An 18,987-nucleotide genomic window follows, 5' to 3' on the forward strand; every position below is an offset into this window, starting at 1 on the left:
TTCCGACTGCCTCTCTCTTGGTTTCCAGCCTGTGGTGGGTAATTTAGGGTGTTAATTGCAGCATGTTATTGTGTCCTGTCAGGTTGGAAATGAAGCACTGGGAAGCCACTTTAAGATGCCAACATATATGCGCACATGGAGCTCTCCATGGTCCTGCAATGCTATCGTGTACCTTACACAAATGATATGTCTCAATGGGACCCGATAGCGCACTTTCTCTCTCTCTGCCAGTGACTGAGCTGCTTTAAAGTGCACTAAAACTGAGTTATGTCACCACTGCACCAGCAATCACCTGAACCACAGGGAAAACTCGTGTGCTCTGTTTAAACTACCAATGACTTGCTGTTTAATGCGGCTAGGAAATAGTTTTAAGTGCATTGTATGCTTTTCAGGGAATAAATTTCTCTCTTTAACAAAGCTGTGAGGTGTACACTGATGGATCTAAACTTGAGTTTCCAGGTGCACTCTGGGAGATTAAAGGAGGTCGGTACTTTAGACACTCTGACACAAATCAGGAAGTGTAACAGCAGAGTGGTGCACAGCAGCAGGGAATGAAGTAGATAAGAGCTCCCGAGTCAGATAAATACAGAAAGGTTGAGGATAGAAAGAGATTTGGACCTACCGTCCACCCAAACTGTGGAATGTGATCAGGACAAAAAGAAAATGATGAAAAGTGGCTGTGTACACAGCAGGAGAATACAGCTGCATGTATGATTTCATTCACACAGTTTGGTTAAAAAAATTGAATGTCAAGTGTTGTAACCTTAAATTTACATATATAAAAAAATACATAAATTTTTAAGGAATCAAACTGGAATGTCTGTCTGCATTGTATCACACGTATAGTTCTATAATTATACTAGACATATGATACACACACACACACACAACCTGTCAGAAGTTTGGAAAAATTATTAATTTTAAATGTTTTTTGAAAGTCTCTTATGCTCACCAATGCTTGGATTATTTGATCAAATACAGTATAATATAGTGAAATATTATTACAATTTAAAAGAACTGTCCATTTTAATATATATTTGAAATGTAATTTATTCCTGTGATGGCAAAGCGGAATTTCCATTACTCCAGCCTATAGATCCACATGATCTTCAAGAATCATTCTAATATGCTAATTTTGTGCTCAAATATTTCAAATTATTTTAGATTGTAATACCGTATTGGCCCGAATATAAGACGACCCTGATTATAAGACGACCCCCCTTTTTCCAGATGTACCTTTTGGAAAAAGGCTTTTTAAAAAACAAATCTTGTTTTTTCTCAGTAAAACACATTTTGTCTTCAATTATTTTCATATTGCATATTTTTCCTATTTTAATTTTTGTTTTGAAAGTATGGTAAAAACTGGTCAAATGTACCAACAATCACATTTAAAAAATATACACTTTTTGATATACAATAAAAAAATAAAAAACAGGTAGCCCATCTGAATTAGGACATTTAGGCTATCCATCTAATAGTAGCCTACCAAAATCTTATTAAGAGTAGAAGTTAAATCTTACTGTAGTCTTCAAATCTGGGTACTGTCTTACGTTTTAAAATCACAAAGGGAGTTTGGTGCCATCAGGCTAACGCGACAGTCACGACTCATGCAGCTTTAAGGTTTTCTGCTTCTTTTGTTTTTACTTGCGCTCTTTACAACACGCATTACATTACGTATTTCATGGCACACTCGTTTTATGCGTATTTGGCGCCACCTATTGTTGTGGGTGTATTATTGACATGTCAAAGTCTAGACCCTGAATATAAGACGACCGCGTTTTTTCAGATGTATTTCCAAGAAAAAAACATCGTCTTATATTCGGGACAATACGGTAATATTTCACAATATTACTGTTTTTACTGTATTTTCGATGTAGCCATGGTAAGCATAAGCAACGTTTATGTAAATAAATTTGCATAACTTTGCCCAAGACAACTTTTATTCTCTTAAAAGGAGTTTCACTTTCTGTCAGCGGCCCAGTGCACAAACTATGACAGGAACAGTTTGGGTCATGAATATTTATAAAATGATGTGTTATTATTCATAAATTCATAAAATATTTTTTATATTACAGTATAAAAATTATTTGCTAAAAAAGGTGGACATTAGTAGGTAGCCGTAGCCACAGTGGGATTGAATTTTACTGTTTGCACATTTATTTAGCCCACTGTTAAAGCAACCAGATGCTTGATTGTACTGTAAAGTCTGTTTTATATGGCTAGTTTTTTTTTCAATGAGGTTAGGAAAAACAAACCTCTTTAAAAGATCAGAACAAATTTAGTAATTTCTAAAAGTCATTATGGTACGTCCCTGCATGTGACACAAATACAGACAAGCGGCCCTTACTCTGAAAAAGCAAGCTCCAATCTCTTGAGTTTTCATTTTCATTTAAAAAATGACGACACAGAGAGCAGCCATATAATGAGTTGAGCAAAAAACAGCATAAACGTGCTGGGCGTTGGGTCCTGGATGTCTCTGAAACCCTGTCAGTAAAACCCACTTCACATTCTCTCTGTCTTTTAGCACTTGCAGTGCAGCATAACCCTGTTAGAGCTACTTACACTCATTAGAGATACAGGGTGAAGGTCACACTCACACACACACACACACGCACACACACACACACACACACACACACACATAAACACACAATAACAAGGTCGGGCCCAAGCGTGGGTCTGATTATTAAAAACATTGCAGTCAGGCACATCTGTTACCAGGCAACTGCCAAGATCTGACTGTATTCATGGACTTTAAGAAGACAGATTTTAAGAAAGGAGGACACAATAACATGTGTCCTATCTATAAAACATCAATGCCGGGATTTGCTATAACTGAGACAAATACTAATAAATATAGTCACAGAGTGTAAAATAGACAGTCAAGTTCAAAATATTCCCTTTTCATTTGTGATTTGGCCCAAGCAGATATTTCATCACCATTAAAAACTCTTATTATTTTCAAAACAGTTTTTGGCTTGAAGCATGCATTTCAAACAGTCTGTGAGGACTGATCAGGATGCCTAGATATTTTCTCTTTTATAATCCCCAGTCTCTGTAATCTGCAATTAAGGAGGCAGTTTAGTATTCATATCACTGTGTTTGCTTTGGTTAAGAATGACCTTCCTCTGCATCTGTGAGGAGAGAGAGAAAGAAAGAAAGATAAGGAACAACAAGATGCCTTTGCTTTGACACTGCACCTTCTCACTGGTTAAATATGTAACTTATAATGTAAATAATATAGTCCTGTCTTTCATTTAAGAGTCAATCATCTTATTCATATGCATACTGTGCATATAAGTACATACTTTTTTTTCAAGAGTGAACTGAAATGCTCCAATATTGACTTTGCTGACATATTTTACTAAAAAAACATAAAACAGGTATTTGATAGCAGCAACAGGTTCTAATATAAAATTAAGGTTATACAATGAAGCAAGTAAACCACCAGAAAGAGAATCAGATGGGTAACACATGTGACTCTCTCCTAGCTGTTCTCTAAAGCTCTGGAAGCGTCTCGCTACTCTCTCATGTAATTTTCCAGTTCAACAGATGTTAAGTGTGTTTACATGATTTATATGTCAGCATCTGTCGATCTGTAAAATGAACGCTTTAAAGATTCCTGTCACTATTCTCACTTTGAATCAGTTTCTTCTTGATATAATTCACAGAATATTCTTTTTGTGGGTAAACTATCCCTTTAACAGAAGTGAGTGTTTTTATCCACAGGTGACCAAAAAGCTCTAATATTCTCTAAAATAAAAAAAATAAAAAAAATAAAAAATCTATGCTTGACAGCCAGCCGAGCACTGCGATCATCAATGAAACTATGAAATTTCGACTGAATGCTATTTCAAGGACAATGACACTTTAGATAAAGTAGACTTTTGTCAGTGTTAAAATACTTTCTCCTCTCCATGTTTAATATGCAGAAACAGTTATAAGCTAAGCCATTTGTAGATGAGCTTATTAGGTTTTTGCAAGTACATCTATGAATTATTGTATAATTCATGGTAAAAAAAAAAAAAACACAGTAAAAGAGCATTGCCAGAAATCAAAATAACTTTGCTTTTCTCATTTTTATGATTAGTAATGTACATTGGGGTGTTTTGTGTTGTATTTCATGTTATTTAGGTAATGTTTATTGCACTCTTTTAGTGATGGTGTTTTGTCTTTGTGTGCGTGTCTGATCCTGTGCACCGTCTATATATGTGTGTATTGGCCGTGTTTTATATGCAGACCACTTACAATGAAATCTGATTCATCATGTGGTTTTCTGTTGTACCACTAGCATTATTATTTCATGTTTATCACTACATTTAAATTTGGCATAAGTTGTAAAATATACAGGCACCAATACGCCATCCCGTAACACCTGAAACATTGTCAGCATATTACCATGTTTTGTAAAGTGAATTTCTGGAATGTTTTTTTTTAAACCATAAATATAACAGGATAGTTCTTTTACAGTGCAAACTAGATTATTCAGAAACAATTTGCAATACCATTTTGATAGTGGTGCAGATATTACACACTCACCTAAGCAGCTGTTGACAATAAGCAAAAAGCAAAGTGCTTCTCATGAGCAACTAAATAGGCCTCTAAGTGTCTGTTCATGTAAAGAAATCCCTCATTGGCAAAACAAAACCACTGACAAGGACTGTTTACTCTCCACATCGCATAAAAAACATAGCTGGCCCCTGTAACTCTCCAAACACTCTTTTTCTCTCTGAGAGTCCTGACTCCTAAAACCCCTTCAAAACACAGTCTATGAACAGACTAATGAGTTCATCACTTTTTTTTTTTTTTTTAAACCCTGGAGCCAATTTCATTAAGCTCATGCTTCAAGGCAGACATAAGCGCTTTAGTTAAAGTGATGTGACAAAAATGAGAAGACCTGAAAACAATTAGTATGCTAATGGAACAAATTCAAACTCCTTGACTTTGTTACATGCGCAAAATAGCATGCCTCATACTGAAAATGAACAGAGACAACTGTTGTGAGTGGTAGGGCATCGCTATGTAGGTGCTAAGGTGATCTGAGTGTGTTTTTACTGTGTTGCCATGCCTTCACTAGGCAGTTCTGGGTGGTTTACTGGCCTAAAGGTGTGGTTACATTTACTGTTGTTCAGCATATTTTTGCAGGGGAAATCCAGTCATTTCAATAGGAATCCACATGATCTGGAATTTCATGTGAGGGCGGAAGAGTTCCACACACAGATTTTGCAACAATTTTAAGTTGGTCAAGCAAATTTGCTACATTGACCAAACAAACTTTTGTGTGACTTCTGTGCAGTGCTGTTATTGTTAACTAAAAATAAAAATAATTTTCATTCATTGAAATAATGCTGAAATAAAATATAAATATTACATGAAAAAAATAGCAAAGTTGAAAATCAGAAATGTCACCTCAAATAATATAAACTCAAATAAATATGTTTATGTTGAAGTACTAAAATGACTAGAAACTTGAACAAGAATAAATTAAAACTGACAAAAGCAAAAACAAAAACTAACTAAAATTAAAATGAATACTGAAAATGTAAAAATAAAAGCTCATTCGAAATATTAATAAATACTATAATAATATATAAATAATACTAAAACAACACCACTTCTAATTAAGCTGTGCTCCATACATCGCTACACTATTAACAATATAGCTTTTTTTTGCTTATGTGACCACACTAAGTTACACTTTATGTGACAATGTTTAATGAAAAAAAAAAAGTATGCTAAATAATAAGTAATACTTTAAAATACTTCTTCCTGTTGGCAGCTGTGCTAAATTATTTTGATACGGATTAAACAGTAACAAATTTGTGATTAATTAATGTATTTAGGTCTCCTCACAACTCTCCTTTCCTTTTTTTTAGTTCTTCTCCTTGCCTTCCACCTCCTCCCCTCCTCTTTTCTTTCTTTTTGAGGTAATTGCCTGATCTCTAATTCCATCCAAGGCTCATCTTCCAGACAATCAAGCCTGGTCCTTTTCTCCGACCTGGGCACATAGAGCCCTGACTCTGAAGTAATAATTTCACCAGGGAGGAGAGATAACCAAACAATCACCATTAACCCTAAGCCTTTGCTGTCTCTCACTACTTTTTTGAGAAGAAAGCTCTCTCAGGAAGAAAAGAGCTCTCCAGTCACACTGATTCTGCTAATAAATATCATGCCTCACCCCTGCTGAGCTCCGCTCATTAAAACCACAGATGTTTGCTCGACTGGTGGATGGCATATATTTAATCTTGAAGGATGCATGTCCTTTCTGCTTGATATGTTATTCAATAATGTGACTTGAGGATCAATATCCTGCCATCCGACTGTCAAGCTTCTGAGACAACCGTCTTGCGCAGCCGTACAATTAGTGCCTTTGTGTTAAAGCAGCTTTTCAGTAGGAAGACCTGGGTTGAAAGCAGGCGACAGGTGTACAAGCTGATTCACCATGTTTAGCCCTGCAGAGATTCAGAGAGAATAATGGAGCTACATTTCTCGCTCACCTCTTGGCATAAAAGTCCCACACTCACTCTCTCCGAGCCACGAGGGGATGACAAGGCTAGAATATACATGCAGAGAAAGTCGATAGAGATTTAATCAACAAGTTTGGCTGTTGAATAGAGTGCATCCAGACTGAGAGCTTCTATTAGTCTCATGCAGAGAGACTTTTGACCATCTATACAAAGTCTTGTCCTCAACTTATTCTGGCCAAAAACTGCTCACTTGGACAGGAATGACTCATCTGGTCAACATGTACATATGAATATACAGATTTGCTCAAGGATATTTTGTTTAAAATGTGCTTTAAACGATTCATAAATGTGTGCCGTCTGAGGCTAAAGGTGGGGTCATACTATATATATATATATATATATATATATATACAGTGGTTCCGATTTTCTACTATGTTCCAATTTCCATTTTTACCTCCTTTCTCCCCGCCAATACATTCATCCTCTATGTCCAGCTCACTTCCTGATCCTACGTCACTTCCTTCCATCTCTGCTCCAGTCACACCCTAGTGTCACCAAGCGCCCTCGTCGTCTACTTCACTTTGTCAGGCAGTTCCTATTTAAGAGATTTCTTGATTGCGAACAGGTGTGGCAGTAATCAGGCCTGGGTGTGGCTAGAGAAATTGAACTCAGGTGTGATAAACCAGTTTTAACAGGGGGGCAAACACTTCTTCACACAGGGTCATGTAGTTTTGGATTTTGTTTTCCTTTAATAATAAAAACCTTCATTTAAAAACTGCATGTTGTGTTCACTTGTGTTATCTTTTACTAATATTTAAATTAGTTTGATGATCTGAAACATTAAAGTGTGACAAACATGCAAAAAAATAAGAAATCAGGAAGGGGGCCAACACTTTTTCACACCACTGTATATATATATGTATGTATGTATGTATGTATTCAATACATGCATAAAATATATGCATATTTTAAAATATTTATTTAAAAAAAATATTGTATACCAAGGTTCAAGTTTGGTGAACTCTGACCTGTGAATTCATGCAAATAATTATTTGAAAAATAAGTATATTAGTAAAATGTAAAAAATACATAGTAATTGCATTTAATATATTTTTTTTTTCCAAAAATATATTTTTAATAATTTTAAATTATAATATTCAATATTACTTAATAATGTCATCATAAATCTAACATTAATAAATATTTAAATTATTAGAAATTTAAAATACATAGACATTTTAAATAAAAATGTTTTATTTATATTTTTCCAAATAATATTTAATATTAATAGCATCATATTATATAATAATATTTAAAAGGGGTCCTTTATTATGATTTCACTTTTTTTTTTACTTAGTGTGCAATGTTGCTGTTTGAACATAAACAACATCTGCCAAGTTACGACGCTCAAAGTTCAATGCAAAGGTAGATAGTTTCTTTTACAGAATTCAAAAGCTGGTAGTTACTACAACAAGCTTCTTCCTGGGTTGGTGACATCACAAACCCTGCCATTTACATAAACCCTGTCCCCGGGAACACACAACAAAGGGGGTGAGGCCTTGTTGGGCTGCTTTAGAGAAGAGGAAGATTTGATTTAGTAGAGTGTTGCTGCCATGCCGTCGAAACGCTGTTACTTTCACCTCGATTGCAGGTCCTCTTTGTTTGGCCTTCCTAGGGACACCGGACTTAGGAAACAATGGTTAAAATTTATTTTTAACTCGGTTCCTGAAAATTATAATCCCAATATAGCTCTCTGTGCTGCACATTTTACGAAGGACAGTTTCCTCAATCTACGCGAGTTCAGTACCGGATTTGTACAAAAGCTTGTCCTGAATGAAAGAGCAGTTCCCACTTTAAAAGCAGAAGCTGTTGTTTATGGGCCACAACTTAACACAGTTTATTCATACTTATTTCACTCAAAACCGGTTTCCTGATTTATTTCATGATGCAGCAAAAATAAGCCTATTATAGCGGGACTGAAGGGTGTATTATTAGGTTTTTCTAATTTATATCTCTTTACTCGTGTCACTTTTCTTACTTTTTTTCTTCTTTTTTTCTTCAGTCTCGCTATAAAAGTACATTTTTGCTGCATCATAAAATAAATCAGGAATCTGGTTTTGAGTGAAATAAGTATGACTAAATAAAAATATTTATTAAGCATTTATAACATGCAAGATAAAAATGGCTCAATATTTGTCAGGTGAAATCACCCTTTTTATTTATGCATTTATAACTTCTTATCAATTTATAATACATTTGTAAATGAATTATTAGTCATTCATGAACACCTTTATAAACCCTTTATAAAGGGAACCTTTATGTAAAGTGTTACCATAGTTTCTATTGTTATTTTTATGTTGTAGCAAGGACGAAAACAAAGAAAACGCTGTTTGGCTCCACTAGCCAGTTAGCTAAATGCTAATTCATACTTATCCGACAAACGCCTACAAACACCTACAAATTGTATTTAATTCCAACAGCGAACTTCGAATGTTGGTGTTTGTTGGCGTTTATGTGATCAGTGTAAATTATTCTTTGATTACAGCTTTTCTGTAGTGTTTACCCACATGCTCGTTTAGCTACAGGCACGCTAAATATAGTCCTGTGTTTGATTTGGCCACTGTAGTAAAGCCATGGTTAGTCTTCATAATGGGCTCATAGTTCTGGCAAAAGATATTTGGCTACACTCGTTCTATAAAGACACAACAAACTGTGCTATACAGTTAGTAGCGATCACTGTAGATCCACAGTCTGTAATCAAATAATCCCTTTGTGGACTGTAGTATCATTTGTTAGAATGATTATATGAAAAGCATGGATATTGGTAACAGTGTTGCCAGATTGGAAATGTCCAAGTATCGTACCAGAAGCTCAAAATTATCGCATTTGGAAGAAAATTATCGTACACGAGTAAAAACGTACAGAATACAGCTATTTATCTACTAGATTAAAACAACAACTTTTTTACACAACCTTCAAATTACCACAATAAATAAATAACTAGGCTAGGGCCCTATGAAATACGTTTTATTTTTTCCCAAATTCCTTTATTTCCCAAATTCCTTTACTGGATGTGAGGACCCCTCACATCCAGCACACACCCTCTTTGAACTGTTGCCATCTGGTCGACGCTACAGAGCACTGAGCACCAGAACGACCAGACACAGGAACAGTTTCTTCCCTCAGGCAATCCATCTCATGAACACTTAACATAACTGTGGAACACACACTATTTATTCACTCATACACTTATTTATCTAACACACATACTCAGACTACACCTCAAATTTGCACATAATATACAGTACCTGTACATACAAAAACTGTCTATTGTAATATACCTGCACATACAACTGTCAATTTATATATTTTTATTCCTTATTTACTTGTTCTATTTTTTATTATCTGTGTTTTTTGTTCTGTCACTGTCATTCTGTTACACTGTGGAAGCTTCTGTCACGAAAACAAATTCCTCGTATGTGTAAACATACCTGGCAATAAAGCTCATTCTGATTTATTTTTTTATTTTTTCCAAATTAAATTTTTTTTGGATTCTGTTTTTTTTTCCATTTAAATTTTTCTGGACTCCTTTTTAAATGGTTAAATTACATTTTATCAATCAAAAGCACGTCTAATTACATAATGAAATGTATACAATTCAACTTCATGGTAATGGTAAGGGGGCGTGACGTTTCTGGACAACGTGCACTAGGCGGTTAGCAAATCACGCTAACCAATCTGAGCCCATTGCGTATTTCTGAGGGAGGGGCTTCAGAGAACCAGGAAGTCAACAGCCCTTTTTTAGGAGAATAGAAACAGCCATGTAGAATAAAGGTAAAATATGTGAAAAATATATATTTTTTTAACTAAGCATTAACACATTACAGTGCACCCCATAAACACAATCAAGCCTTTGAAAATAGCTGATTTACCACCCCTTTAATATTGTTATTATAAATATGATGTTAAATAATAAAAAACAAATAAATTACAATATATTTAAATATATAGCATTATATACATATAAAAATATTTATTTTTAAAATAACATTTCATATAAATAGTATAATATTAAATAATAAAAGCATTTAAAGTAATATTACAAATAATTAAAATGATTAAAAATAATATTATAATTTTGCATATCTATAGACTAGTGTGACCACAACATATGCCTCCTACAGAAACACAGTCTGCATACTCTAGTTTCTCAACAGCAATTGATGCAGCTATGCTTCCTTGCATTTTTGTTTATTTCAGGATTAACTTGTACCTCATTCAATCCTGAGGTGTGACAGATCTACACGTTGAAGCTGTTAGCTAATCTTCGGTGGAGCGTCCCTGGCGTGGGCAGGGAGACATGGAGAGGACGGGCTGTCATGGAGACGGTCTACTGAGGCCATAGCATTAGCACAACTGACAGACTGAAGAGGCCGAGAGGATGGTTGAAGTGTGTGTAAGTGTGTGTGTATTTACTTTTCTGTGTGTGTGCATATAGAATTTCTGGAAGGTCTGATAAGGCAGAGTGATACCAGAAGTGTGACACAAACTCTACCTGCCATACAGGCTTTGTACGATCAATGACTGCTAATGCGAGAACTGGTAGATCTTTCAGAGATGCACATTCACACAGACACACACACTAACAGAAACCAACAAAGATTTCTCTCAATGGTCTATGTACCTCATCTGCAATAAACATCATCAAAATATCAGCAGTGACATATTCACCCCAAAACAAACATCACGGGTAAAATAGTCAAAAAGATGAACATCACATAAATTGACTACACTTGTGTCAACCATATTTGGAGAAAATAAATGTGATTTCACTGCACAAATGGGTTTCTTCAAAGGGAGGTTCTGGTTGAAAACCCAGCAGTCTGTTATTCAGACCCTCTGAAGAATTTCATGCGGATGTCACACAGTGTCGGAATATTGGCACAGATGTAATGTTCCTGAGCACGAATGAACCACAACAACAAAAACCACCACATCAACAACAAGAAAACAACAACGGGGAAAAATAGACACATTCAAAATAGATCACAAACTTGCCAGGTAGTTTGCTGCGGTCACCCCCGGGTATGTTAGATCAAACCGGGTAACCAGCGCAGGCTGCAGGTGAGAAAATACAAAACAGTGTCACCAGCAAGTCGGCTGCACTCAGGGAGGGAAGAGAGAGGCTGAGGAGACAGGATGAAAGGCAGACATACTGCATGAACCATGAGAGGAAGTAAGGAGGGGAAGGAAAACAAAAGATGGCAGGATGAGGCTTTGATTTTTAAGGTTATTTTGATTCCTGACCCCCTAAGACGACCTTCTGACCCTTGCTGCACACGAATGGTAAAAGCAATCTGAGGCTGTCACACAGAGTGCGCTCTTGCTTTCATAAACAGCTAGACAGAGAGGAACTGAACAGAATGCAGGGATCTCAAGAAGAAAAGTTGAACTGCATTTAACCCTACACGCCATCTTAAATTCTACACTCGTGGCGTAAGATGCTGAAAAAAACAGTGAGATGCGTCATGGCCACTAAAGACATTTGTCCGATAAATGTGTACATAAACCAATCACTTAAAAATAGCGCAGAAAGAATGTAAGAATATGTGTTGTGTGTGACAGTGTTTTCTCCTGTATCCCTCACCTTGCTTTGTGGAACAGGAAGTGAGAGGAGTAGGTCAGTGCAGGTTTTTTTAGTCCTACTGACAAGTAACATTCTGCACCTGAGTGTCGACGAGAGTTTGCTCTGAGAAATCACATCTGTAGGATAGAGGTTGTTGTGTGACTGGGGGAGAAATGGCTGTTGGCAAAATAGAAAGACTGAGGTCTTAAAACACTGTCTGCAGAAGAGATGACAGTGCAGAATTCTGATGAGCCTAATGCTTTAGACAGGTCTATACACTCTGGAATAAAATCATACACTCCCTCAGATCGAATAAAAGCACAGAGCTTTTGAATCATCTGCAGACAATCAGATGAGGCACAGGCTGTTAATGTCTCTCTGGCTGAGAGCGTGTCTCCAGCAGGGCCACATCTGATCACAGAAAAACAGCAACAAAAGCTTTCAATTCTGAAATAAATAGATATGTTTTGTATCTGGCACTTTTCATGAATACAGCACACTTTACAAAATCCACAAAGAGGCAAAAAACATTGATTATTTATTTATTTACAAACTATTTGATAATACATGTTTAATGTAACATTATCAAGTATCCATTGAATTGATATTCATTTCTCATTTCTCATAAAAATATTTTAAAATTTAAATTCATTTATTTAATTTTAGAAATTAATTTATCAATATTTTCTTAATAAAATAATTAATTAATTAATTAATATTTGTATAAACCACAAACATACACCATTGTTTAAAAGTTTGGGGTCAGTAAGCTTTTATTTAAATCCATTAAATTGATTGGCAGCAAAGACTTCTACATTGTTATAAAATTGTTAAAAAAATGATTTGAACAGAACCTCCCTAACAATAAATGTGCAGGCCCAGATGGGTTTAGCACAGAACTTTATAAGAAGTTCTGGGAGATTCTTGCCCCCATGTTTCTTTGTATGATTAATCATTCAGTCTCCTAATTAAAATTTCCACCCACATTATATAAAGTCAATATAGTTTTAATACCCAAGCCTGAACGGGATAAAATGAAGGTGTCCTTGTATCACCCAGTCTCTTTTATTCCATCAGAAGCAAATATTATTAGTAAGATCTTGGCTAACAGACTGAAAAAAATATATATATGTTCAATCATAACTCAAGATCAAACTGTATTTATGCCAAACAGGCATATATAGTCAAACCTGAGGTGCCTTTATTACATAATGTATACGAAACGTACAACAAAAGCATGCTTGATGCTTGAATTTGATCAAATTGAATGGCCTTATACATTTGCTACTCTTAAAAGGTTAGGATTCAATAGTAAATTTATTCAATGGATCAGTATTACATATGCTAAACCGGAGGCTTCGGTCCTCCTTACAAATCAGACACTGTCAGTTTCGTTTTCATTACATAGAGCAACACGCCAAGGCTGCACCCTTTCTCCCTATCTATTCACACTACTGATGGAATCTTTGGCCACAAGTATCAGGCAGAATGTCGAAATTGGCCCCATTTTAATTAATGGCAGACCTCAATATATATCTGTATTTGCAGATGATGTACTATTGTATATAGCAAAGCCAGAAACATCTATTCCCCCTCTTTTAAACCTCTTGAAAATGTTTAACAAATTATAGTTTATTAAAAGCAAAAATAAAGTTATATATATATATATATATATATGCCTCAAGTGAGTGTGATCATCCCTTCCTCTTTACTACTAGTTTTCACATGAAATAAACATGAATGAACATCTCATGTAATCGCTTAATCAGCGTTTCAACCCGGAAAGATGTCAATAAAACAAAATTTTGCTTGTAAACAAAATGTCACGTAGCATTTCATTTACCTCATCAATCATCAGTGTCCACAGCTCATTAGTCTGCTAGAGAAATGAAGTCTAGAGATGAGCATTTTGCAAAATATTAGACTACTCACTCATTATATTTTACTTTACCTGTTAGTGATGTCTTAAAGAAAGAGCTATTTGTTCAGTAAACCACTGTTTAATGCTGTACCAAAACCATACCGAACCGTGATGTCAAAACTGAGGTACATACTGAATAATTATATATATATTAAAACAGAAAACGGTTATTTTAAGTTGTAATATTTTACAATACTGCTGTTTTTAATGTATCATATAAATCTTATACTTATAACTTATACCAAATTCCTGTTCCAAATTCAATCAATCAATCAATAAATACATAAATTCTGTAATTGTACTAGGATTTAAAAGGTGGAATGTCTGAAACATAAATTCAATATTTGTTAAAGAATTATTTCTGATGATTTTACGGTGTCTGACTAACACAGCACAAAATAACCTACCTACTGCCACAGTCAAGGAGGTCTACTATAATGCCGCTACAATCAGCCTGCTTTTAAACTAAAAACTGAGCACCATCTAGTGTTGAGAAGTCATATCACAACAGCACAGCTCAGCACAGCTCTAGAACTATATATAATGAAGACTGACCCATAACCTACATTCTTCTAATCAATGTCTGCATTACAGGTCATACTCTTTCCAATAAATACATAAAAAAATAAATTAAATAAAAATTATTTCTTTAGATTTCTTAAAATTAGTAAATGAGTGAGGAATGAAAGCATGACATGGAAAACAGGACACTCATAGAGGCAACCAGACCAACACACAGACATACAAATGAAAAAAGAGAGGAGAAGAAAGACAGCAATGTCAAGAGGGCCATCGTGTTACTTATTGGATGGTATGAGAAAGGGTGACTTACCTTAAGTGGTGAAATGTGAGTGTGGGAAACGTAGCCATGCACATTCTCAATTTCTGAGAGGTTCTTCTCCGATACGTGCACCAGCTCCGGTGCTCGAACTTCATTGGTGAGCCGAGGGAAGCCATGATCCGGAGGAGGGGAATCTTCATCCTGATACCGGTACTATATGTGTGAAAAGAAAGAAGAAGAGATGGGCATACAAAGAAAAGCAGAGAAAACTAAAGGAGAAAGGGCAGAAAGAAAACCCACAATCCACTGCAGAGCAAAATGTAACAACGTAATGACTTTCAGCCAATGAGTTCTGTGCCCTGTGAGATGAACAAGCCAATAAATCATTATTTGAAGAACTGAGAATGACTGAAATCATGATGCATGGTGAAGTTTAATATTTTCTGTGAGCAACCGCATGCACATGGAATTAAAGCAAAGCACTGCTGTTGACATGCTCTGGTCAAGAGAGAGAGACATTTTAAATAGTTTGCTCTGCATGCAATCAAAGCAGGATGGTCATCTATTTTATCATTTGATATTTTTTTAAAACAACAGTGAAAATGTGTCAAATGAAGATGCAACAAAGTGCAACGCATCAGTTCTCGACAAACAGAGAGGATTTGTTATGGCGCGGCCCCTGTTTTTCTGTCTCACCCAAGGGGAGCTCATCAGGGCTGGGTTCATACATGCTGGAGATTGGCTTTGGTGCTGGGAGCCCTGTACTGCCGGAGGCCTGTTCTGTAAATACACACACAGGAGCCCAACTGTGAACAACCAATCAAAGATGCATTATTTGATCAAAAACACAGTCAAATGAATTGGTATTTTTTTATTTTGATATATTTTAAAAATGTAATTTTTGCCTGTGATGACTGTCATTACTCCAGTCTTTTTCTCCAGAAAATTGAAATCTTTTGTAACATTATAATTATAAATGCATTTACTTTTGATCAATTTAATGCATCCTTGCTGAATAAAAGTGTTAATTTCTTAAAATAAAATAAAATACCTTTTGAAAAAAGTTGGGACACTGTAACCAGCCTCACACAAATTAAACAATACAAATAAAAGGGAAGAAGCCTCGACCAACAAAAAAGTACAACCTGACGTGCCATACACGCACACACATACACACACACACACACACACACACAGGAGCCCAACTGTGAACAACCAATCAAAGATGCATTATTTGATCAAAAATACAGTCAAATGAATTGGTATTTTTTTATTTTGATATATTTTAAAAATGTAATTTTTGCCTGTGATGACTGTCATTACTCCAGTCTTTTTCTCCAGAAAATTGAAATCTTTTGTAACATTATAATTATAAATGCATTTACTTTTGATCAATTTAATGCATCCTTGCTGAATAAAAGTGTTAATTTCTTAAAATAAAATAAAATACCTTTTGAAAAGTAGTGTAGGTCATTCACCAGCCTCACACAAATTAAACAATACAAATAAAAGGGAAGAAGCCTCGACCAACAAAAAAGTACAACCTGACGTGCCATACACGCACACACATACACACACACACACACACACACACACACACACACACACACACACACAGAGCAACAAACTGCTTATTGTACCGAATATCTGGATATCAGAATACACAGCGGACTAATATCAAACACACTAAAAAGAATCATATAAACATAACCAAGCTATTAAATGTATCTAATGCAATCTATTGTTAGATTTGCTAAATTTAACGTATAGTGTCTATATGACAGAAATAAGCAAAACATTTAAAAGAAAAAGAAAATGAATCATTAATCTTTGAAAGATCCGAGCTCTCATCATGCAACGCGTCTACATATTGTCTCGGCAGCAGAGTCTAAAACCACACACACACGCAAATACGTGCACACACACATACACAAACACAACAACCCACTAAAACTAGGCAGGCACCCAATACCAACATGAGCAAAGCAGGCAACCACCCAAATTACACACAAACACGGAGAGGGAGATACGGAGGGCAGCTCCAGTTGTGGCAAATTGCAATTTACTACCCATTTAATGTTTGAAAGCCAATAATCTTATCTTAATTTGGAAGCATCAGCCTCCATAGGCCTGCTTTTAGATGGCAAATGAGACAAATTAAATTAATTAATGACTTCATTAGTGGAGCCTTCATTCCTATAGCTCAAACAGTAGATGGTGCTAGCATTGCAATTGTCAGTTCCCAGGGAATGCATGTAACTGATAAAATGTCTAATAAAATCTTGAATGCAACGCAACTCGCTTTGAATAAAAGCATCCACCAAATGCACAAATGTAATGCAAAATAAAATTATACATTAGTAAAAAAAGTAAATACATTAGTTACGAGTATGGAGGCAGCATGGAGCCATAGTTACCACTTCTGCGATCAAAAAAGCTCAAATACCTCAATGTCAGAGGACACACCATCACACCATGGAGTTGAAATCCTCTATATTGAGTGTAAAAAAAAATGTGTGGACAACCATATTTCAGGAGCTTAGGCTGCATGAGCCCACCTGCAGAGAATGTGAGGGCTTTCATTTTCTCTGATGATATGACTTCATGCACAGCACAGAGTAATTATCCTACACCTTACTGACTAGCATTATGCACTGAGGTGGATGAGCTTTCTAATACACTACCTTGAGTTACAGTATTTCTCATTAACCTAATCCGCAGAGAAACCGCCAGAATGTTGCAACATAGAAGAGTTTTAGAATTTCTGTCTAGAACTTAAGAGAGAACTTTCCATAATGAGATGATATTTGACTACTTAAAGTGACTTACAGTTGCATTTTTTAAACTTTGTAATGGCATTTTTTCAAATTTTATTGAAAGTACGTCATCTTTTAAATCAAATTCAAAAGTTTATATTTATAAGCTTTTTTCAAAATTTCTAATTAAAACAATAGAATAAGCAGAATAAGTTACAGATCAAATAAAATCAGTATTAACAAAATTAATTTGCACTACAGAGGTGGCACAGAAGAACACAAAAGTGGATGTAGGTATATTTACAGACATTTGATGAGGCTGAGAGGTGGCATGAGTGCAATTAAATTCATGTTGAGATTAATATTTTAAATATAATATTTTGAATACAGAAATATTAAATGATTTTAAATATATTATATTAATATTAAATAACTGAAATTATATTTTAAAAATGAAACTAAAACTGCCAGTTGGTGGCAGCAAGTCACTTCCTGTGTCCGAAATTGCCCCCTATACCTTTAAATAGGGCAATATTTGAGCAGACAGCCAATTTTACTGGTGTCCGAAACCTTAGTGGACATTATCGAGCGCACTCATTCAATACCACAATGCACAGCAATAACAAGTGTACAACTGATGTATGCTCAACGGCTAGAGAATACCCATAATGCACTGTGGGAGTTGCGTGTGAATGAATTGCCGTGTCTCACTAGAAGGCGGCACCCACAGCTGAATCACACATCCATTCATTCATTTTACAAAGCGCTCGTCCCACGGCATACAGCGTAATACAACATAGGTATAAATTCATTGTAAATTGATTATTAAAGGGGTCATATGATGCGATTTCAATTTTTCCTTTCTCACAATATGGCAAGGGGCGTAACATTTCCGTCACTGCTTGAGGTATTCGGCCAATCACAACGCACTGGATAGCTGGCCAATCAGAGCACACCTCGCCTTTCAAACCGAAGCACACCTCGCTTTTCAAACCGATGAGCTTTGTAAAAATCGAGGCGTTTCAGAAAGGCGGGGCATAGAGGAGAAACAATAATGTACAGTATGTGGAAAATAATGTTTTTTAACCTTAAACCGCATAAACACATTTCATTACACCAAATACACAAAATAATGTTCTTTTTAGCAACATCATATGACCCCTTTAAATTGTTTAATTGGGGTTTATACATAATTTCCATCACTCGTTTTCATTCGCTCCTTCAAGTGAACTGTATTAGTGGCCTAATGACGAAACATACAAATTCGCAAAACTAACAGATTGCATAGTTGGCATTTTTAAAAAATCATAAAAAAACTGGATGACTAGCAATTTCCTACTGCTAAATTCTAAAAAAAAAAACAGAGGTTTTAATTATTGGACCAAAAACCTCCGCATTGAAATAACCAAAACAATGTCTAAAACTTAATGGCTGCT

At 35.4% G+C, this 18,987-nt stretch overlaps 1 protein-coding gene across 33 annotated transcripts in view; it reads right to left on the reverse strand.

The window, feature by feature from the left end:
* The window catches only part of LOC107744607 (disks large homolog 2), a 217,367-nt gene that overhangs the window by 121,045 nt on the left and 77,335 nt on the right, over positions 1-18,987 (reverse strand). For 20 of the 33 annotated variants that reach the window (XR_001640499.1, XM_016558355.1, XM_016558354.1 and 17 more), the window contains 3 exons: positions 15,492-15,575; positions 14,847-15,008; positions 11,526-11,585 (listed from right to left, as the gene is read on the reverse strand). The exons of 1 other annotated variant lie outside the window; for it this stretch is intronic. Coding sequence is in view for 31 of the 32 variants with exons in the window: in XM_016558355.1 (XP_016413841.1) it covers positions 11,526-11,585; positions 14,847-15,008; positions 15,492-15,575 (306 nt within the window). In the remaining variant the exon portion in view is untranslated. The remainder of the gene's footprint in view (positions 1-11,525; positions 11,586-14,846; positions 15,009-15,491; positions 15,576-18,987) is intronic. 12 more of the 33 variants (XM_016558340.1, XM_016558364.1, XM_016558357.1 and 9 more) reach the window with 2 other exon arrangements.

Source organism: Sinocyclocheilus rhinocerous, unplaced genomic scaffold, assembly GCF_001515625.1.
Source record: "Sinocyclocheilus rhinocerous isolate Xijiao unplaced genomic scaffold, SAMN03320098_v1.1 scaffold767, whole genome shotgun sequence".
NCBI classification, from domain to species: domain Eukaryota; kingdom Metazoa; phylum Chordata; class Actinopteri; order Cypriniformes; family Cyprinidae; genus Sinocyclocheilus; species Sinocyclocheilus rhinocerous.